At 39.0% G+C, this 23,957-nt stretch overlaps 1 protein-coding gene across 16 annotated transcripts in view; it reads right to left on the reverse strand.

The window, feature by feature from the left end:
• Nucleotides 1–15,790, reverse strand: part of LOC122212672 (lysine-specific demethylase 6A-like) — a 194,449-nt gene extending 178,659 nt beyond the window's left edge. For 8 of the 16 annotated variants that reach the window (XM_042926624.1, XM_042926622.1, XM_042926623.1 and 5 more), the window contains exons 1-3: nt 15,321–15,789; nt 15,063–15,126; nt 1,085–1,193 (exon numbers count right to left, since the gene is read on the reverse strand). In XM_042926624.1, the coding sequence (XP_042782558.1) occupies nt 1,085–1,193; nt 15,063–15,126; nt 15,321–15,472 (325 nt within the window). In that variant the 5' untranslated portion in view covers nt 15,473–15,789. Of the gene's footprint in view, nt 1–1,084; nt 1,194–5,368; nt 5,638–15,062; nt 15,127–15,320 lie in introns of those variants that run through there. The other 8 variants (XR_006199256.1, XM_042926620.1, XM_042926619.1 and 5 more) reach the window with 2 other exon arrangements.
• Between the last annotated feature and the right edge of the window lie 8,167 nt (nt 15,791–23,957).

The raw sequence follows: 23,957 nt of genomic DNA on the forward strand, positions 1-23,957 counted from the left end.
ACTGTTATACTATATGCTAACTAACTTGGATGTAAATTTAAAAAATAAATTAAATGGGGTGCCTGGGTGGCTCAGTCGGTTGAACGTCTGACTTCAGTTCAGGTCATGATCTCACGGTTCATGAGTTCGAGCCCTGCATCAGGCTCTGTGCTGACAGTTCACAGCCTGGAGCCTGCTTCAGATTCTGTGTCTCCTTCTCTCTCTGCCCCTCCCCTGCTCACGCTTAGTTTCACTCTGTTTCTCAAAACTAAATAAACGTAAAAAAATAAAAATGAAATAATTTTTTTTAATAAATTAAATAAAGATAGTGTTTACCTGTCTTTGCAGGGGGGAAAATTTGTTTTGAGTTCATGGGGGTAAATATACCCCCATTCGTCAGGGAAAGAAGCTCCTGAGCACAGGACACTTACATACCTTGCTCTATAATATTCCTCTTCGTTTAGCTGTTCACCTGTACCCTTTATCATATCCTTTATAATAAACTAACAAATGTTCCCCTGAGCTTTGTGAACCACTCTACAAAATTATCAAACCATCTGGCTGATCAGCAGTGCAGTAACATTTATGACTTGCAACTGGATTCTCACACGGGCTGTCATGTGGGACCAAACCTTTTACCTGTGGGATCGACACTCTCTCCAGGTATATAGTATTAAAATGGAGTTAAACTTGTAAGACACTTCCGAAAATTGGAGAATTGCTTTGGTGGTGACGGAAAACTCTCCAGACTTATTCTTTCCAAAATGTCCACATTTGTACTTATAGACAAAGATACCATACTAGATATTATCTGTCTACTGGTAAAATTTTAAAGAACAAAGATTTTCACAAGAACAAGCAAAATAACCGTATACATTGTAAACTGTTACTGAGTTTCATGGGATGATCAAACTTATTAAATATTTACATGAAATTATATTAGAAGTTCACATTTTCATTTACTCTACCTTCTTTTTCATTGCTTAATGTGTCTAAAAGAAATTAAAAAACAGTTGTAAGTGCCCATAACAAAAAGTAAAAACAATTTGTATGTGGTGCATACGTACATCAAGGAGAATTTTTAATAAATAGACAAAAACATTACCTTTTGGATAATCTTCCAATAAGAGGTTGAAGTGACCTAACTGACAAAAGAAATCAGACTCCACTTTTCCTTCAGCTTTTAAGATTAAAGATTCGTAGCAGCGAACAGCCTACAAAGGAAAAATATAAGTATTAAGAGAAAGGCAAATTCCTAACTGCAACCTGAGACAATGCATATATATTACAAAATTTACACAAGAGATCAAAGCAATAATCAATATGTCATTTTTACCACAGACTTATGATTCAATTCCTGAGAAGAAATAGCTTTTTAAATATTTATTAATGGAGCCATCACTTATGATCTTTTTTTCCTTATAAATAAGGAATAAGGGGCGCGTGGGTGGCTCAGTTGGTTGACGATCCGACCTCAACTCAGGTCATGATCTCACAGCTTGAGCGCATCGCACTCTCTGCTGACAGCTCGGGCTCTGCTGACAGTTCGGAGCCTGGAGCCTGCTGCAGATTCTGTGTCTCCCTCTCTCTCTGCCCCGAACCCACTCACATTCTATCAAAAATAAACAAACATTAAAAAAAAAATTTTTTTTTCAACGTTTTTTTTGGTTTTTTTTTTTTGTTTTTTTTTATTTATTTATTTATTTTTTTTTTTTGGGACAGAGAGAGACAGAGCATGAACAGGGGAGGGGCAGAGAGAGAGGGACACACAGAATCGGAAACAGGCTCCAGGCTCCGAGCCATCAGCCCAGAGCCCGACGCGGGGCTCGAACTCACGGACCGCGAGATCGTGACCTGGCTGAAGTCGGACGCTTAACCGACTGCGCCACCCAGGCGCCCCAAAAAAAATTTTTTTTGTAAAGGGAGAATAAGACTTGCCAAATTAGATTAACAGAAGTTCCTTAATGACTTTATATGACCTGCAAGTCTAAGAAATTATTTTGGTCTTTATTAACACAAAACGACTACTCTCAAACAGGCACAGGCAAAAAGGACTATTGACTTTTTCAGTACCCAGTAATCAGATTTTTTAATATCTGAATAGTAGCAAGTCCAAATTGAGATGTACTATAATTATAAACCACGTAACACATTTCACAAGCCTACGCATACAAAAAAAAGTACAAAATATTTACTAATAGGGGAGTCTGAGTGGCTCAATTAAATATCTGACTCTTATTTTGTCTCAGGTCATATCTCACAATTTATGAGATCAAGCCCCCAAGTCCACACTGGGTGTGGAGCCTGCTTGGGATTCTCTCTCTCCCTCTTCCGCTGCCCCACCCCTGCATGTGCATGCTCGCTCTCTCGCTCTCAAAAAGAAAAAAAAAATTTTAACCAACTAAACTGAATGAAAACTAAAATATTTGCTAATATGTTAACCATTAAAATAAAATTTTGGATATATTTGATTAAATAAATGTATTATTAACATTAACTTCATTGGTTTCTTTTCACTGTTTTTATTTTAACTGTTTCACTAGTTTCAATTACTATAAATTTAAACTTACACATGACATGAAAAATTCATACATCACTACAGATTTCTGCTGGGCAGAATTGTTCAACAGTAGCTGTCATCTGGATTAATCAACCATTGTTTTTGCAAAGAAACTTAGGACAGCACTGAGACTACCATACACTATATTTCGATTGTTTTCTCCTAATCCTGATATATTTCAAACATACTAATCCTAACCTTAACTCAATACACACAGATACACTCCTGTTGTACTATTTTTAGAAAAAAAAAATCAAATCTTTCTGAACTTTTTTAGAGAAATTTTTTAGAAACTTTTTAGAGGAAAAAAAATCAAATCTTTCTGAACTTAACAAGTTTACAGAAGAAATTAGGAAGATTTTTGTACTAAAACATATGAAAGAACAGTATTATTGATTTCCTCCACAATTATCAGTAACCACAAGAAACCACAGAACCTGAACTTCTTCCTGTCTTGAATCTTATCAACAACTGAAAACCTGATATAAAATTTTTAATTTGGGGGTGCCTGGGTGGCTCGGACAGTTAAGCATCCAACTTTGGCTCAGGTCACGATCTCGCAGTTCCAGTTCAAGTCCAGCATTGGGCTCTGCACTGATGATAGTTCAGAGCCTGGAACCTGTTTCATAGTCTATGTCTCCCTCTCTCTCTATACATCCCCACTTGCTCTCTCGCTCTCTCTCAAATAAATAAAAACATTAATTTTAATTTGAAAATAACTCTTGTACTGCTTAGCACACAAGAACTTAACAGTTTCTTTACTTTGCCCTCAGGAAAAAAGACATCTCTCCTTCAAAATTTTTCAATCTTCCCAATAAAATTCCAAATTAAGTCCCTCATAATACATGGTGCATTTAGAGTAACCATAAGAAAGAAATACGTATAATTGGTGTATACTCTGGGTACATTTCCAGGAATAATCCTGGGTATGGTGCCTCTGAAAAGTACCTAAGGTCAAATACTCCCACAAAACAAAATAGAGTAATTTCTCAGTATCATCAAAAACACCCCTAATATATATTTTTTAAAGCAGGTCCAGGGTTCGGGGTGCCTGGGTAGCTCAGTTGGTTAAGCCTCTGACTTCAGTTCAGGTTATGATCTCACAGTTCGCAGGTTCAAGTCCCATGTCAGACATCCCATTTGATGTGCTGACATTTCAGAATCTGGAGCCTGCTTCGGATTCTGTGTCTCTCACTTTCTCTTCTCCCCCACTCACATTCTGTCTCTCTCCCCAAAATAAATAAAACATAAAAAAAAAAAACAAAAAAAAAGCAGGTCCAGAGTTAAGGCTCTATGGTGGTGATTCCTTTACTATTCTTACAGGTTTTCTGCATGTCTGAAATTACACTACAATCAGCTATTCACTGTCCGTAGTTTCCAATACCTGTGGTCAACTGCACTCTGCAAGTAGATGACCCCAATTGAAAGGTCAAGAGTAGTCTAATGTCACAATATGTACATCATTCACCTTACTTCATCTCATCACATAGGCATTTAATTACCATCTCCTATCATCACAATAGTGAGTACATACAACATATTTTGAGAACAAATTCACGTAATTTTTATTTCAATACATCATTACAGTTGTTTTAGTTTATTGTTATTGTTATTAATCTCTTACCGGGTCTGACTTATATATTAAACTTTATCTTAGGTGTGTATGTATAGGAAAAAATATGGCAATATATAGGATCTGGTACTATGCACAGTTTCAGGCTTCCACTGGAAATCTTGGAATGGATCTCCCTTGGATGAAGTGACACTACCATAAAACAAAATAAAATATAAACAAAGTGGGTGAAATATACAAACTGACAATATTGAATGACTCAAATTTTGGTTGGAAGACTGTCTTTTTGTGCTGGAACAGAAGACAGAGGGAAAGAAGTATGAGAACTAGTAAAAGTCATGGCTGAATAAAAAAACTATTAGGCTACAGAACAATAATTTTGGTCTTCATGTTAATAAAACAATCAATTTGGCATTTTAAAGGTAACAGGCTTTTAAATCCCAAATTCATTACTTATTTTTATAACTTATATAATATTCAGAAATTTCTCATCCTTAATTTTCTTTAACCTTTTATATCTTACTTAGATATTGAAGTTCTGGACAACTGGGGTCAAGAGTCAAGTAAGATTCAAAATGTTTTTTATGACTTAAACAAGGAGATGGTAACATACCAGATACATCTTCCTGTCAGTATAGTTTCATACACTGCCAAGTCCATTAGAGCAAATCTTTATTCTGGGAAATTGTTGATATCTAAAATTAACAGTATTACTGATTTTCTCAGAAGAGATATTAAGTAAGATCTAGAATTTTAAATACATCTGCCAGTTCACTCAGGCTTACGTACCAAATTCTTAACTCTCTTCATTAAGCCCACTAAAAATGTATTGGTGATCAAAAATGATGTTGCAAAATCAAATGTCAAATAAGATAAAAGTAAACAAAGAAGGTAGAAAGAAGACAGTTTCCAGGTACACTACAAGTCAACATTGCAAATGAAACTCAAAATTGTTTAAACCATTGTATCTTTGATATTCGATAACTGAACTTCATTTAAAGCAATGTAAGTAACTGGGAATACATCCTGCTGCACATAACACAGTAAGGGAAAAAGAACATTTTATTTTTTAAGAGTATTACTTAGAATCAAAAGGCTAATGAAAAATACAAATAGACAAAATGTGACAAAATGTGTACAAAACAAATTTAACCAAATTTCTATGAAGAAAAAAAAAAAGGCTTGGGTGAAGTGGATTACTTTTACATTCCATGTTTTTGTTTAGCCTTAAGTATGCACTTTATAGCAGTGGTTACCAAAGGAAAAGAGAGTGGAGTGGAGTGGAGGGTTCTGTTCCTCTTCCAGGAGCATCTGTCAAAACACAGAGATAATCTGACAACCATCTGACAAGGTATAGAAAGGTCGGCTCCCTACAACAGATCTATCCATCCCATCATAACTACCATTAGTTGGGCACCTGGGTGGCTTAGTCAGTTTTAAGTATCCCATTTCCGCTCAGGTCATGATCTCAAGGTTCATGAGAGCTAGAGCCCCACATCACCGTGGAGCCCACTTTAGATTGTGTCTCTATCCCTCTATCTCAAAATAAGTAAAACTTTAAAAAAAAAAAAAAAAAAAAAAAAAAAAGGTCATTGATGCCAAGGCTTAGAAAGTTTGCCCTAGGAGGCACCAAAATGGTCTAGTCAGGTTAAGCCTGTAACTCTTGATTTTGGCTCAGGTCTTGATCTCACGTTAGATCAAGCCCCACAACAGGCTCTGCATTGGCAGTGTGGAGCCTGCTTAAGATTCTCTCTCTGTCTCTCAAAAATAAATACATACTTTTTAAATCTAAAAAAAGAAAAAAAAAGTGAAAATCTGCTTCAAAGGCATGGCTTTACACACATTTCAAAGAAAAAATACTAAAATGACATAAAAGAAATGTTTAAAAGTTTCTAGGGTTTCTATGCTTACTTTGTTTTTCTATAATTATCTAGTGTTCCCAAATTAAACTGTTTTGTTATAAAGTATCATTGAGCACCTGGGTGGCCCAGTAGGTTAAGCCTCTGACTTCAGCTCAGGTCATGATCTCACAGTTCATGAGTTCAAGCCCTGTGTTGGGCTCTGTGCTAACAGCTCAGAGCCTGGATCCTGCATCAGATTCTGTGTCTCCATACCCCCTACCCTCCCCCACTCACACTCTGTCTTTCTCTCTCAAAAATAAACATTTAAAAATAAAGTTAAATTAAAACTAGTAATATTAAAGTATCTGGAAACCCTCAAATAATCCTAGTTTTAAATGTCACATTTATAGATAACACTGGATCAAAAAAGAAATCAAAAGGCCAGTATTTTGAATCAAACAAAAATGAAACCGCAGCACAATGAGGAATGAGGGAATGAGTTCAAACAAATCATTAGAAAAAGTCTAGTCTCTTTCAATAAATGGTTCTGGAACTAAAGATCCACATCAAAAAGAAGAAATTTCACATCCACTTAACTATACGCAAAAATCAAAAAAATACATCACATACCATTCGTAAGAAAACACAGGAGACGATGTCTTTTACCTTTATTTCAATAAAGCCTCCCTAATAAACCAAGAAAGGCAAAATCCACAGAAGAAAAAAGATTAAGGTGAATTTCCTGAATACAGAATTTCTGCTCTTCAAAACACACTATTGAGGAGAATGAAGACATAAACTAGAAAGATGTTTTATAAGTTATTTGTTAGATAAAAAATTCATATCAGAATATATATTTTTTGTTTCAAAACTCAAAATTCAGGGGCGCCCGGGTGGCTCAGTCAGTTGAGCGTCTGACTTCGGCTCAGGTCATGATCTCATGGATGGTGAGTTCAAGCAATACGTAGGACTCTGCTAACAGCTCAGAGCCTGGAGCCTGCTTCAGATTCTGTGTCTCCCCTTCTCTCTGCCCCTCCCTCGCTCACTCTCTCTCAAAAATAAATAAACATTACAAAATTTTTAAAAAGAACTCAAAACTCAGAAACGATTTTTTTTATTTTTAATGTTTTTATTTTTGAGAGAGCAAGAGAGAGACAGAGCACGAGCGGGGGAGGGACAGAGAGACAGACAGACACAGAATCCAAAGCAGGCTCCAGGATCTGAGCTGTCAGTCAGCAGAGCCCGACTCGGGCTCGAATCAAGAGACCACGAGATCATGACCCAACTGAGCCACCCAGGTGCCCCTGAGAAAAACAAATTTTTAAATAGGAAAAGACTAGAACAGGTACGTCAAAGAACGTATATAGAGAAGCAAAAAAGCACATGCAAAGATGTTTACATTTTTTTCAAACATTAATTACTGATGAACAGAGGCAAAAAAGTTAAAACCTGAAAACAAGAACAAAAAGGATAAACCTTAAAATAAGTGGCAGGAGAGAAAAGAAAATGAAGCAGTGTATTTTGTTTAATTCCCTTTATATAAGTTTCTAGAAATGCAAAATAAACTTCAGAGACATAAAGTAATCAGTGGATGCATAAAGATGGGGGAGGTAGGGCTGTAGCAGAGATAAAAATAACAGGTTCAAAATGGCGCAAGAAGCTGATGGCTATATCCAGTGTGTTGCTTTTGAATGTAGTTTCACAAATATATACATATCAAACTGCATTATTTCAAACACCTATCATTTTTTATATATTAACTGTACATAATCTGTTGGGGGGATAGCAAGTAAATGTGCAAAAGACAGTCAAGTATAATTATAAATCATATCATAATCATAAATGAAGCTGAAGTACTATTAAAAAGTCAAAAAGCTCTTTAAAAAGTGGGTGCCAGGGTGGTCCATTCAGCGGAACATCTGACTCTTGATTTCACCTCAGGTCATGATCTCAGGGTCACGGGAGCCCATCAGGCTCCAAGCTAAATGTGGAGACTGCTTGAGATTCTCTCTCTCTCCCGCTGTCCCTCTCCAGCAACTAGAAAGCACAAAGCTCTGCCCCTCCCCCACCCACAAAAAAAGTCAGTTTATTTATTTATTTGGAGGGGGAGGAGGGAGAGTGTCCCAAGTAGTCTCCTAACTGCCAGTGACCTATGTGGGGCTTAGTCTCACGACTGAGATCGTGACCCGAACTGAAACCAAAAATCTGACACTTAACTGACTGAGCCACCCAGGAATGCCCAAGAGATCTCTTTAAGGGGCACACTGGTGGTGCAATAGGTTAAGCGCACAGTCTTGATCTCCACTCAGATCATGATCTCAGTCTGTGGGTTCCAAACCCTGCATCAGGCCCTTCACTGCCAACAGGGAGCCTGCTTGGGATTCTGGCTCTCCTCTCTGCTCCTTCCGCAAGTTTGTACTGTCTCTATCTCTCAAAATAAGTCAACTTAAAAAAAAAAATTTTACGGTACTTCTTTAAAAAATCTTTAAAAAGAGACTTTGACCGCCTCCTCCTCCCTCTCCATTTCTAAACCACTGCGTGAATTCAAACCAAAATGTCTTCTCCAATATGACAATTAACTTGTAATAAGTCTCCACTGTACCATGTCCAATGCTAAGTACCTTACATAAATATTCTTCCAGAGGCCCTTAGGTGGCTCAATCGGTTGAGCCTCTGACTTCAGGTCAGGTCATGTTCTCGCAGTTGGTGAGTTCAAGCTCCACATCACGCTGTCAGCCTGTCAGTGCAGACCCCACTTCAGATTGTCTATCCCTCTCTTTCTCCCCTTCTCCCGCACTCTCTTCCCAAAATAAGTACACATTTAAAAATACATATATTCTTCCCTATCACAAATGCAATGTGCTGAAAAAGGACTTTAATTTAGGGTAATATTTAAGAGGATAATGAACACCCTTTATATTAAATAAATGGAAGAGGAGAAAACGCTGAAAGAGAAAGAAAAGAGGAGAAGGAGGAGGTCAAGGGGAAGAGTAAAAAAATGAAATGAACTAGAAAAGCTGCTAAAGCTCCAACAGTAGAAAGCCAACTTACCAGGTAACTCAACTACAAAAAAGGGGTGATTTCAGGAGGGTAGTAAAAACCCTGGCTTGTGTAAGACAGAGGTGCCAAATGCGGTGACAATAAATGGGGGAAATTCATAACTTTGCTAGCCTGAGTTTACAGCCCCAGTTTGTGCTGGGGCCTAGAAATTTAAAGAGAGATCCTGAAAATCTGGAAAAAAACCCAACAGTCAAAATAAGTTCTCCACACTAACCCAGATGATTAATAAATCACACATGTAAAGGAGATACCCAACACAGCCTTATATAAAAGCCAAAAGAGGAGCGCCTGGGTGGCAGAGTCAGTTCAGGTCATGATCTCGCAGTTTATGGGTTTGAGCCCCGCGTCTAGCTCTGTGCTGACAGCTGGAAGCCTGGAGCCTGCTTCAGATTCTGTGTGTGTCTCTCTCTCTGCCCCTCCCCCACCCACACTTGGTCTTTCTCAAAACGATACAACTATTAAAAAAAAAATTTTTTTAAGCCAAAAGAGATTTAAAAACTTCAATTTTAATGTATTCTGCAAGCCATCTATAATTAGCTAGCACAGGATAGAACCTTTTCTCAGTATGACACAAGTGAACAAAATTTCTGCCCAAGTTAATAGCTAAACTCTAAAGACAGTACGACAGCCCCCTACAGAGCTAGAACCAGATTTTCTAAACTTTTGTTTTAAATACTGAGCATTCACAAATTAGACAGTTCCAGTTTAAATCCAGCACCCCCCCTGCCGCCAAGCTGCTATAATACAGATCTGAAAGTCTTGAAGAAAAATTACTAGACCCACAAGGAAATAGTGAAATGTAACCCATAATCATCACAAGGAAAAAATAAAACTCAACAGAAATGGATCACAAATGAATCTACCCATTGAACTGACTTCAAGGCAGCATATTACAAATATATTGGAAGAATTAAAGAAAATTATATTCAAAGAAATAAAGAAAAATGTGTTCAAATTAATAAACATGTCTAGAAACACAATACAAACCAAAAACCAAAAAGAAAGCAATAAACAATATCAGAGCTAAAAATCTCATTAATTACAATGAAAAAATTAAAGCTGAACGGAAGATACATCCAAATAAACAGCCCTGGATATTTTAGCAGTAATACTATGAAACAGATTACATTAAAAAAATGGTACAACAGTAGTATTTTCATTATGCTTTACCTCTACTCTTTACGCTAACATAAACAAAGCCTAAACATTTTCCAAACTGCAGCAAGTCATTGTTGAAAATTTCTGCAGAAAGACTTGATTAATATCTTAAACCTATATTACAAATCTAAGTTAAAACACTTTACCTCAAGATTAAATCTCAGCACTGGTTAAATGCAACTTATTCAAGTATATGAAAGCTCCAAAACTCTAAGCAACCACTAGCTATTTCAGCTTACTTTTTTTAATTACTAAAAGTAATATGTATTACTAATTTATTTTTCATCTGAAACTCTCAACACTATATGACGTATGTCAATGCTATAAAAATTCTTAACATTATAGAATTTTAAAAGTGTACTATTACAACCATTCTAATCTTTGTAATAACATTTACATGATCTTTTTTTTTTTCTTTTCTGTCCTGGAATCCAGTGCCTGACTACATGATCTTTTTTTAAGTTTATTTATTTATTGGGGGATGGAGGCATAGAAAGAGAAAGTGCTGTGCTGTCAGCACTGACCCTGACATAGGGCTCAATCGTATGACCCAGAGATCATGACCAGAGATTCATAACTTGAGCCAAAATTAAGTCAGACACTTATCCAACTGAGCCTCCCAGGTGCCCCCTTTTTTTTATATCAGAGACTAAGAGTAACTAACCTTTTGGAAGAAAGCACCCTCAAAATACAAGAAAGTCAAGGGGAAAAAAACACTAATTCAAACAAAGGTTTGGGGGGCACTGGCCTGGCTCAGTTGGTAGAGCATGGATGGAACTCTTCATCTTAAAGTCCTGAGTTCCAAACCTATGGTGGGAGCAGAGTTTACTTAACAAAATAAAAATAAACAATAAATATAAATTTAATTAATAAGTAATAAAAACAAAATAAACACAGGGTTTGAAGATATATGGGGTCAAACTTTTCAAGTAAACATTTTGCTGGTATACTGAGACCAACAAAGAAGCAATCAAGATCAAGAACTACATGAGAAAATAACATGCTACTTAGGGCCCTTGACTGGCTCAGTCAGTGAACATGTGATCTTTTTTTTAAAAAAATGTTTTAATGTTTATTTTTTGAGAGAGAGAGCACAAGTACACAAGCAGATGAGGGGGAGGGGGGAGGGGGGAGGGAGGGGGAGGGAGGGAGGGAGAGAGAGAGAGAGAGAGAGAGAGAGAGAGAGAGAGAATGAATGAATGAATCTGAATGAATCTGAAGCAGGCTCCAGGTTCTGGGCTGTCAGCAGGGCTTGAACTCGTGAACCACAAGATCCTGACCTGAGTCGAAGTCAGACACTTACTTAACCCACTGAGCCACCTAGGCGCCCTGGAACAGGTGCCTTTTGATCTCTGTGTTATATGTTCAAGCCCCACCCATACTGGCTATAGAGATTACTTAAAATCTTAAAGAAAATTTTTTTAAAAAACTAAACAAAAAAACCACACTACTCAGTATTTAAAGGGAACAAATTTCTTTTTTTTTCTTTAAAATTTTTTTTTTTTAACGTTTATTTATTTTTGAGATAGAGAGAGACAGAGCATGAACAGGGGAGGGGCAGAGAGAGAGGAAGACACAGAATCTGAAACAGGCTCCGGGGCTCTGAGCAGTCAGCACAGAGCCTGACGCGGGGCTCGAACTCACGGGCCTCGAGATCATGACCTGAGCCGAAGTCGGACGCTTAACCGACCAAGCCACCCAGGCACCCCAGAACAAATTTCTTTTTTAAGTGTATTTACTTTGAGAGAGAGAAGTAAAATGTGATGTAATTAAAGTTGACAAAGACACACTTGCACAAAAATTAAGTAAATTCTTTAAAATTTTTTTTAGGGGCGCCTGGGTGGCTCAGTCAGTTAAGCACCCGACTTCAGCTCAGGTCACGATCTTGCAGTTCGTGGGTTAGAGCCCCGCATTTGGCTCTGAGAGCCTGGAGCCTGCTTTGGATTATTCTGTGTCTCCCTCTCTCTCTGCCCCTCCCCTGCTCATGCTCTCTCAAAAATGAATAAACATTTAAAAAATGTTTAAAAAATAAATAAATACTTTTTTTAAAAACTTTTAATTATTTTTTGAGAGACAGAGGTAGAGCGTGAGTGGAGGAAGGATATATATATATATAGAGAGAGAGAGAGAGAGAGAGAGAGAGAGAGAGAGAGAGAGTGTCAGAATCCAAAGCAGGCTCCAGCCTCTGAACTGTCAGCATGGCTGACAGTTGTAGGGCTCAAACTCACAAGCTGTAAGATCATGACCTGAGCTGAAGGCAGGCATTTAACCAACTGAGCCACTCAGATGCCCCAAAATGTCAATTCTTTAAAATTTAACTCCAGTGTCTGAAGAGTTGAGTCTAAAATGAGTATTTATCTGACTGTGGAATTAGATAAAGTTCTCAAGTATTTTCAGACATGCACACAGAATTACTCATATTACTTAGGTTTTACTTCTTCATTATAACCAAGGTAATAGGTTTACCCCTCCTTTTTAAAATTATTATAAGGAGGGGCGCCTGGGTGGCTCAGTCGGTTAGGCGTCCGACTTCGGCTCAGGTCATGATCTCACGGGCCGTGGGTTCGAGCCCCGCGTCGGGCTCTGTGCTGACAGCTCAGAGCCTGGAGCCTGTTTCAGATTCTGTGTCTCCCTCTCTCTGTGACCCTCCCCCGTTCATGCTCTGTCTCTCTCTGTCTCAAAAATAATAAACGTTAAAAAAAAAAAAATTAAAATTATTATAAGGAAAGATAACTGCATCAACCCCAAGTTAAATGTCTGTCACTACAATATAAAATATTACCTTCCCTGGAGCGCCTGAGAGGCACAGTCTGCTAACCCTCTGACTGCAGCTCAGGTGAGGATCTCGACGTTCATGAGTTCCAGCCTGGCTCAAAGCACAGAGCCCACTTTTAGGATCCTCTGTTGTCCTCTCTCTGTGCCCCTTCCCCGCTTACACACACACACACACACACACACACACGCACACGCACACGCACACACGTTCTCTCTCTCTCAAAAATAAACAAACATTTAAAATACATTACCTTCCTGGGGCACCTGGGTGGCTCAGTTGGTTGAGCACCCAACTTCGGCTCAGGTCATGATCTCGTGATTCGTGGGCTCGAGCTCCGCATCAGGCTCTGTGCTGACAGCTCAGAGCCTGGAGTCTGCTTCCAATTCTGTGTCTCCCTCTCTCTCTCTCTACCCCTCCTCTATTCACACTCTGTGTGTGTCTCTCTCTCTCAAAAATAAACATTAAAAAAAATTTAATATACTACCTCCCTTAAAATTAAAAAAAACTTTTAACCTGTTGGAAATACTTTGTACAATAAACTAGTGAAATGTTTAAAAGATTAAGTTAGTAACAGTCATCACTGATTACATTCTATCAAAGTGATATCATGACTGATATTTTTAATGAAGCCAATTACTACACACATGATGAATGGACTGCACTTAACTGAAAAAAAATTATTACATTTCAGCTCCTGGTTATTAGTTGTCATCAAAACAAACATAAAAGTGAGATTCGGGGGCGCCTGGGTGGCGCAGTCGGTTAAGCGTCCGACTTCAGCCAGGTCACGATCTCACGGTCCGTGAGTTCGAGCCCCGCGTCAGGCTCTGGGCTGATGGCTCAGAGCCTGGAGCCTGTTTCCGATTCTGTGTCTCCCTCTCTCTCTGTCCCTCCCCCGTTCATGCTCTGTCTCTCTCTGTCCCAAAAATAAATAAACGTTGAAAAAAAAAAAAAAAGTGAGATTCGGAGTTACAAACCTTGTTTATGCTAATTAAAAGTAGAAATAAAAACATGGCAAAAAAAATTTTAAATAAAATGTATTTAATACTTTCTTCTCAATTGCAGCATAAACTAAGTCAAATTCATAGCTGCTAACTACACGCAGAAAATAACATCTCTAACGGAAGCTATTTGTTGCACACATACCAACTTTCATGGTGACACCTGGCACCAAACATTTTCACCAGATTTTGCTCAGGAGATGGAAAATGACAGAGACGGAGACTCTGTGGCCTTTGTGCAAGTTTAAATGACAGTTACTACACGTGCTACAGGTGGATAAGCACACTAGAAGCTTATGAAAGCAATGTGAAATCTGAAAACGATACAAGAATCCTACTTTTAAGTAATAAGAACTCTTAACAAAGCTCCGTCAAACTACACGTCGACAGCTATGCCTACGAGTCGCTTTAATTTCTCTTTATGTCTTCCCTTTCTCAAAGCTCTCCCCAGTATTTCTCCTCCCACTATTTCCCGCCATCTTGGCCGACCCGAGCAGCCATTAACTAAAAGCCAACAACTTTTCTCACAAATAAAGAGGGAATCCTACCTGGTTCCTATCACATATAGGAACCAAGATTCCAGAAAAATTCCAGAATTATAAAATCACATTCACAGTTGGATATTTCTGTAGCAGTTACATCCAAACAAGCAAATAACTTCAGGTCAAACACAATCGATATTTATGGATTCAAATAATCCCCAATGCAAACTCTTCACTGCTGTAAAGTACCTTCAAACTACCCCTTTAGAGGCCCGATATATAAGAAAGCCTACCTAAAGTGTGTAGTAAAAATCAGACATCACAATACAACCAAGAGAAAAAATATGTAAGTCTGAAACGTTTAGAACTGCATACAACGATGATCTTATGATGCTAAGATTCAGAAACGTCCTAACCAAACACCCGGAAATAAACGTCGAGCCTGTCCCCAAAGCGCCGCTGTCTCGGCTCCTCAAGCTACAAAATAACATTTCGTAAGGGTGCAAGTAAGGTCTCCCAAATGAGGAAAGTGCAAAAAACTGTTTTTGCTTCGCGGTCACAGTGGGTGCTGACTGGTCTTGGAAGGCCGCGGGAGAAGCAAGCAAGGTTTGGACACCGCCGCGGTTACCTACCTTGCCCAAGAGGGTCTTAGTCCTGGCGCCATTTTCGTGGAGCCTCACGAACCCAAAGAGACGGCTGCAGGAAGAGATATACGCAGCTCGTTAACGATGCGGAAAAGCCACTGCCCCGTCCCTTCCCCAGCCCAAGGCAGCCTGCAGAACACCTAGATAACCACCCCGCCGACACTGGAGGCAAACTCCATTCGGACCTCCCCAGGAGAGCGACGCCAGCAGTCCCGGAACCAGCTGGAAGAATGACGGCCGTCGTACCTGTCCAATCCGCCGAGTGCCTCCCTCTCTTCGGCTGTCAAGCTACAGGGCCCCTCCTTGCTCTCGCCGCTCTCTTTTCCCGCCGCCATTTTCTTTTCCTCATCACCGAAAGCAGTGGCGGCGGTAGCGAGCGATACTCCGCAGGATTTCATTAGAACACAACAAATTTAAAGTCCAACGCCGAAACCCACAAGTCCACCAACCTCTAGTCCAGAGCTCGAAAAGATGTGCGGCGTGAAAACAGCACTTTATCGCCGTTGCCTCCCCTACCTCGGATGACGGCGATGAAAAAATCCCAAGGTGGTGGCAGAAACAGCACGGGCTGCGGGGCTCGGCTACTGGATCACATCGCGGAGTAGGCGGGGACAGCAGAAGAGGCGGAAGCTCGCAGCACTAGGAGGATTTCCTAGAATCACAAACTTCGCCAGCACCAGCACAAAGTTATTGTAATTGTGTCACAGGGCGAACCCCAAGTCTCCGTGACGCCCTTCTCCCCCCCACCCCGCCCCGAGCCGGGCGCAGCCAATTGATGTGACCCATTGGTGTCACATGACCTTTGTTGTCGCACGTCAGTTGTGGCTCCACTGAACTTGCTACCTGCCTGAGCTCCGCCCACAAGGCGGTCCCTGACCTGGCGTTGGGAGGAGCGTCATTTCCAACAGGTTATTGGTTGATGGTCACGTCTGTCGGAGAAAACGTATTCACTAGACGGAGAGAACTCTTCAGTACTAGTTGAGTGAAGTCTGGTAGGGTAGGGGAGGGCCTGTATCCTGCCAGTCTGGAGTAAAGATGACCAATGTAGGGAGCATAGGTTGAAATCACGCAGGTCCGCTGGTTGATGCGAAGTTTGCTGGAAGATGGATGGACCTCCTCTATCTGCTCTGCAACTCAGGACTATGTGGATGTGGACTCTTCAAGGATCTGGGAAGGGACGCGTTATTGTAAGTAACGCATGGCTTCTTCCGTCAGAGGAGACACTTTTGGCACTTCTGGAAATAATGGCGTACGGACGGATACTGCCTGTGCGCTCTTACTCTTTTTCTGTCAACCACCTGTTAAGAGAAGAGGTAAAGTTTGCCAAAGCCTCAGCACATACCGGCTTGGAGTGAATGCAGAGTCGTTACTAGGGTGTCCTTTCCTGAATACAGCTAACTACGATGTTGTTTTGATGACAATTTTGTACATCGTGTGTTTATCATTTCACTTGGTGTCTAAGGAAGACGTCAAACTGTTTAGCTAAAATGCAAGGTGTCGGTAGTGTTAATCGTAAAAATGAAAGTCAGTAGGAGGTCATTGCAATCCAGGACATGTAACTTATGACAATACCATAGCCAAATCCAACAAAGAACAAATTTGGAAGGGTTTTATTTTATTTTCATTTTATTAACTTTTTATTTATTTTTGGGTGAGTGTGCAAAAAGGTGATTTTAATAAAGCTCTGGGACAGGACCTGTGGGCAGAAAATAGGTGCCAGGAATGGTTGTTTTAAATGACAGACTTCAGGGTGATGACAGTTTTTCATTGCAGGGATTGTCAGTTTCTCCTAGAAGATATAATATATGTATATATATTTCCTGTTTGGGCCTACGATTGATAATTTGTCTCTTATTATAATTCTTTTGGAGTCTGGAATTAACAATTATGCCTCTAATTGAGTTGGGTGGTAAGGCTCTTCCTTCTAACCCCAACACTGTATTAGTTAGGTTTTCTTTTGTCTGCTACCCTCATCTCACAAGGGATACTAATGGGACCTACTTATAAAGAAGCCTAAATGAAGGAATAGTTAAGAGCATCACAGTTTGGAGTGCCTGGGTGGCTCAGTCAGTTGAGCCACCGACTTCATCTCTGGTCATGATCTCACGGTTTGTGAGTTCAAGCCCCACCTCAGGCTCTGTGCTGACAGCTGAGATCCTGAAGCCTGCTTCAGATTCTGAGTCTCCCTCTCTCTCTGCCCCTCCCCCACTCATGTTCTGTCTCTGTCTCAGAAATAAATAAACATTAAGAAAAAAAATTTTTAAAAAGCATCACAGTTTGAACAATACAATAACCTTAGAAAATAAAAGATAACCACTTTCTTATTCTGACCTCTCTGTTGTAAATAAATAAATAAATACTATAATTCGGAGAGAAACAGACCTCTGTTAACTCTTTTCTAAAAACAAATTTCAGGGGAGACTGGCTGACTCCGTTGGTTAAGCATTGGACTTTGGCTGGAGTCCTGAGTTTGTGAGCTTGAGCCCAGGTTAACAGCTCATGGTTAGCACAGAAGCTGGAACCTGCTTCAGATTCTGTCTGTCTGTCCCTCCCCCGCTTGTGTGAAAGCTTGCTTGCCTGTGTCTCTCTCTGAAAAATAAATAAGGGTTAAGCAAATTTTAGAATTTCTGGAAAGATTGTGGAGTAAATTCTGAGCTGACTTCACCCCACAGATGCGTGGAGATAAAAGCTATCTCTGTGGAACTTACTCTAAGAAAACAACCTGAAGACAGCGGATTTTCACAGTTAATCATAGAGAGGAGGCCACATGAAAAATGGTAAGAAGGGAGAGATATAGTCAGGAAAAGGGAAATTTCATAATAAATTTCCTGTAACACATTTGCAAACTATACCTCCAGTTGTTAATGGTAAAAAATAGTAAGTTTTAATAGGCATCTAAAGAAATATAGTTTTATGTATTTCAGGGAAATAAATTTCTAACTGAAATAGGTAAGATGTATTTAAACTTTGAGTTATTTAAAAACAAAGACAATTTAGGGGCGCCTGGGTGGTTCAGTCAGTTAAGCAACCAGCTTCAATTCAGATCCTGATCTCACAGTTTGTGGGTTCAAGTCCCATGCCTGGCTCTGTGCCGACACCTTAGAGCTTGGAGCCTCTTTCAGATTCTGTGTCTCCCTCTCCCCGACTCATGTTTTCTCTCTCTCTCTCTCTCTCTCTCTCTGTCAAAAATAAATAAACGTACAAAAAAATTTAAAACAGACAATTCAGAAATAGCTGACTGGATAAATTCTAACAGTATGGGAGAAACTATAGAATTCCAAGTAACTTTTGCACATAGACACGTATTTTCATTATTATTTTTTTAATGTTTATTTTTGAGAGAGAGAGAGAGCACGAGCAGGGGAGGGACAAAGAGAGACAGAGACACAGAATCTGAAGCAGCTCCAGGCTCTGAGCTGTCAGCACAGAGCCCAACGCATGGCTTGAAGCCACAGAATGTGAGATCATGACCTGAGCCTAAGTAGGACGCTCAACCCACTGAGCCACTCAGGCACCCTGTATTTTCATTATTTTTTGAGAGTAGTTGCTAAACTAACTCTAGTTTTATAAATTACAGTCTATGTTTAATTCCTCACTCTGAAACATTTGTGTTCTTATCCTATTCTAGGTAAATGTTTACAGGAGACTAAGCATTTTCAATAGCAGTATTTATTTATACATTTATTTTATTTATACATTAACTGTAATAAGTGATGATCCTCAAGAATAAGGATTTTTGTCACATATTTAGTACTAATAATTAGTACACACTTTTGTAGAAGCAAAAGTACAGATCCTGTAGAATCTGTATAAGTCACACTGTAGTAAAATAATGATTTATCTAGCATGAAAAATAAAATTTTTCCTGGCAAGCCTAATTTTTAGAATTTTTCCCTGCTGTTACTGGTGTCATAAAGACTATGTAATTGAGGGGCACTGGGTGGCTCAGTTGGTTGAGTGACTAACTTGATTTCAGCTTAGGCAGTCATCCAGGGTTGTTGATCTCAGCATGGAGCCTGCTTGGGATTCTCTCTCTCGTTCTCTTTCTCTATTTCTCTCTCACTCTAAGAAAAGATTATGTAATTGAGGGGTGCCTGGGTGGCTTAGTCAGTTAAGTCACCAACTCTTGATCTCGGCTCAGGTCACAATTCATGGATCAAGTCCTGCATTAAGCTCTTGGAACCTGTTTGGGATTCTTTCTCTCTCTGCCCCTCTACCCCTGTGAAAACAAATAAACCTAAAAAACATTTTTGCTTTTATAATCTAGAATCTATTGAGGTGTGGGCATATGGACAATAATTTGCTTCATCTTCATAGGACACCTCAGTGACTCAGTCAGTTGAGCATCCAACTCTTCATTTCTGCTCAGGTTATGATCCCAGGGTCACGGGAGTAGCCTTGCATCAAGCTCTGCACTGAGAATGGAGCATGTTTGGGATCTCTCTCCCCCTCTGCCCCTCTTCTCCACTTTCTCCCTCTCAAAAAAAAAAAAAAATTTAATTAATAATAATTATTAATTAAAAAATTCTGCTTCATCATTATATTTTGACTTCTTGTAGTTAGAAAAGTAGTCCCTTATGGGTTGCCATGTGTTACTGGAGTTATAGCATGATCCCATCTCTTTCCATGTTTAATCAAATTCATTGAAGTATTGGCCACATTTCCTACTATAATAACTCTCTCTCAAAAAAAAAAAATCTTTAATATATAGAGTAGTTACATAAGTAATACTAAATGAATTACTGTTTTTTTCAGTTTTTGTTTTTTATTTTTCCTCTGTCTGACAAGTACTCTTTCTTTTCTCTGATGACATGTCTCCTAGACTTCCCTTATCCTTCAGTCTTGTCACTGTTTTTAATGTTTAGATAGTTTGCTTTTGGGGCGCCTGGGTGGCTCAGTCAGTTAAGGGTCCGACTTCAGCTCAGGTCATGATTTCGCGGTCCATGAGTTCGAGCCCTGCATCGGGCTCTGTGCTTGACAGCTCAGAGCCTGGAGCCTGTTTCAGATTCTGTGTCTCCCTCTCTCTGACCCTTCCCCGTTCATACTCTGTCTCTCTCTGTCTCAAAAATAAATAAACATTAAAAAAAAAAATTTAGATAGTTTGCTTTTATGGAAAGGAGACTACTTCTAATCCCAGCCCTTGAAAAAGTCCACACACAAACTAATTGACCAAATTCTGGTGCTAACAATCTGTTCTACAAAAATGGTTCTGACCAGCCAGAAAATGGCTTCCTATGCTTAGCTTTATGGTACTGAAATGACATTTTGTAGTAATCGACACTCTAAGGCATCATTTATTACTCCTGGGCAGATTGAAGTCTTTCCACCCATTTAGGAGCTGAATTTAGTATGATAACTAAATAAATCAGCCTGCAAGAGTGAGACTATGATAGGCTTTCCAGAACCAAAAGAGCAAGAGTAAAGAACAGGTAGAAAAGCATCTGCAAAAATAGGCATTGTAACTACCATTTCATTGAAGACACAACAAAGCACCATGGAATTAGCCTAGTTCCTAGCAGTAAAATAAGGGTATCAATGACAAAGATGTAATAATTGAAAAAAATATATTTTTCATAGGCACGTGGATGCCTCGGTCAGTTAAGCATCCAACCCTTCATTTCATCTCACGTCATGATCTGACAGTTTCATGAGTTTGAGCCCTGCACTGGGCCCTGCACTGATAGCATGGAAACTGCTTGGGAATTCTCTCTCTCCCTTCATCCCCCATTTGTGTGCTCTGTCTCTCTCAAAATAAATAAACTTTAAAAAGTAAAAAAGAAAAGGAAAGAAATTTTTCCAAATATTTACTGTTTCATTCCATAATTTACCAAACATTTATTAAAGATCTCATATAGGGGTGCCTGTCTGGCTCAGTGAGTAGTGCATGGGACTCTTGACCTCAGGGTCATGAGTTCAAGCTCCAAATGGACCCGACTTAAAAATAAATAAAACATTGTATATTCCACTGTGCTCCAAAGTGATCCTTACTTGGACAGTTGTAGAAGTAAATTACTCAATACAAAGATTGCTGTGAGATTTACCCAAATTTCTACAGAACTCAGAGAAGAGATATTTGTATCAGCCTGAAGGAACCAAGAAAGGCAGGACTAGATATAGCTCTTACAGAAGAGTGTATCCATTGGCAGGAGCTGTGCACGAGGACGTGTGTTGAAGGCAGAGGGGCTTACATACCTGTAAAAACACAGAAGCCAGAGAATGTAGGAATTCTTGTAAATTCAAGAATTTACACAAGAATTTACATACAGCTGTCACCAAGAGAACAGAAACTTTAGAGTGGAAGATTAGGCAAGACCATGAAAAGTCTAGTATTGTATAGTAAAGAATTATACCAGAGGTCGTAGTGAAATATCAAAGGCTCTCAACTACCATTTTATTACCATAAAGTCAGTTTTAGTCAGAAAAATAAACTGGTTTATTTTTGGTTATTGTTCCTTTTTTTAAACAGAGGTTTCCTTTCACTGAGCTCAGAACTGGTGAATATTGACAAACTGGCTAACATACTGTTCATTACTGAAACACTACTAAAGCAGCCCTTAGTTCTTCCATTTTGCTTTCCTCTTGAAATGGTTTATAAAGGATTTAGCAAAGAATGGAGATCTGTTAATGTTGTAGTCAACTGTAGTAGAGCAAAAAGTCTCATATTTACTAGTTATTGGGGTGCCTGCTGGCTGAGTCAATTAAGCATGGAACTCTTGATCTCGGAGTTGTGAGGTCAAGCCCAACATTGGGTATAGAGATTACTTTAAAAATAAAAAAATAAAACAAAATCTCTTAATATATCTACATATTTTCTAGCTATAATCTTGCCATATTATCTGTTGCCAAAGATTTAAAATATTACTGCGTTTTGATTTGTTAAGCTAACTAGTTGTCCAATTAATACAAAAATCATATTCACAAATTTGAGTGGGGTAAGCCATAGCTGATAGTGCTGTTGTTTCATCCCACAGTAAATTAAAAGCTTTTGTTATAAATAGCCAACAATGGGTAGCTCAATAATTTATAAACTAAGTTCACCAAAAGAAGTCTCTCTTTTTTAACCAAATTGAATGACATTTATTTTATATGACTTTATAACTTCCTCTTTGTGTATGGGATAAAGAACAAATGATCACATATTTGTCTGTATATAGATCCAGCTCCTGTACTAAAGTTGTCTAAGTACTGGGTAATAGAAAAATAAGACTATATGGAAAGTCAAGAGACATGAACAACACTGCAAAACATATCAATAATCTGAGAACTTAAGAATTAGCAATTACCCAGTCTTGTGATTAATTGTGTTCTCTGGAGCCCTGGTCTCCTCAGTCATACTTCAGAGGGATTTTAGAGAGATCAGTGCAGAGTGGCAGAGGGATGTAAGAAACACTCCACAAAATATCTAACTTAAAAATAAGATTTTTCTGTTTAGGAAGAGTTTGAAAATCACATCCTATGTATATAGAAAATGAACAAACAGGTCATGACTAGCCCAAAGTCATCTGGCCAACAAATAGAAAAACTTGGGCTAACATTGTAGGAGTTAAGGATACTGACCCACACACGTTAAAAAACACACTAGAACTTTTATCTCCCCTGAAAACTTAACTAAGGATAGACTGCTGCTAACCAGAAGCCTTACCAATAACATAAATGGTTGATTAACACACACCTTGTGTTTATGCAATTTTACTGTAAGAACATAGTGTATAAGAAGTGTTACTAAGAGAGATGCCTGGGTGACTCAGTCAGTTAAGCATCCAACTACAGCTCAGGTCATGATCTCATGGTTCATGAGTTCAAGCCCTGCATCAAGGTCTGTGCTGACAGCTTAGAGCCTGGAGCCTGCTTTAGATTCTGTCTCTCCCTCTGTCTCTGCCCCTACTCTGCGCACATTCTCCCCCTCTCTCAAAAATAAACATTAAAAAAAAAAAAAAAACCACCTACCATGTGTAAGAGGACTTCTGCAGTTTAAACCTGTGTGGTTCAGGGATCAGCTGTACATGGGCACCTGGGAGACTCAGTTGGTTAAGCATGTGACTTCAGCTTGGGTTATGATCTCAGAGTTTATGGATTCAGAGCCCCGCGTCCAGCTCTGTCTGCGACAGCTCAAAGCCTGGAGCCTGCTTCAGATTCTGTGTTTCCCTCTCTCTCTCTGCTCCTCCCCTGCTCATGCTCTGTCTCTCTGTGTCTCTCAAAATGTTAAAAAAAAATTTAAAAAGGATCAGAGAAACACTTTGCCTCAAAACAATAGAAATACTGCACTTGTAATATTTAATTTCACTCAAAATAATGTTAGGGCAAGTGTCAGTAAATAATGAAAGTGATGCTGGGGCTCCTGGGTGGCTGAGTCAATTGAGTATCTGACTTCAGCTCAGGTCATGATCTCATGTTCATGGGTTTGAGCTTCATATTGGGCTCTTCAATGACAGCGTGAAGCCTCCTTGGGATTCTTTCTCCCTCCTTCTCTTTGCCCTTCTGACTCATTCTCTCTGTCTGTGTCTCTGTATCTGTCTCTCTCAAAATAAATAAAAACTTAAAAAAAAAAAAAAAAACAATGAAAAGTAATGCTAAACATATTTAAAACCACATCACAGACTGCCAACATAGAGCATGGGAGAGGAAGGACAGCTCAAAAATTGAGTTTTATTTTAATGAAAAGGCAAGATCTTTAGCATATATTTTTAGTAGGAAAAAATGAGAGGAAAGACAGAGAGACATGAGATAGGAAGATATAAGGAAACTTATGGCATTAGTTTCAGGTGGGAAAATGGCTCTTCCATAATAAGTGGGTGTGTTTGTTTGTTTGTTTGTTTGTTTCCATAATAATTTGTACCTATGTTTAAGTGTGAGAAGGGAAGCTGGCAAGAGTAGACAAAGGTG

This window comes from Panthera leo, chromosome Y, assembly GCF_018350215.1.
Source record: "Panthera leo isolate Ple1 chromosome Y, P.leo_Ple1_pat1.1, whole genome shotgun sequence".
Lineage (NCBI taxonomy): Eukaryota > Metazoa > Chordata > Mammalia > Carnivora > Felidae > Panthera > Panthera leo.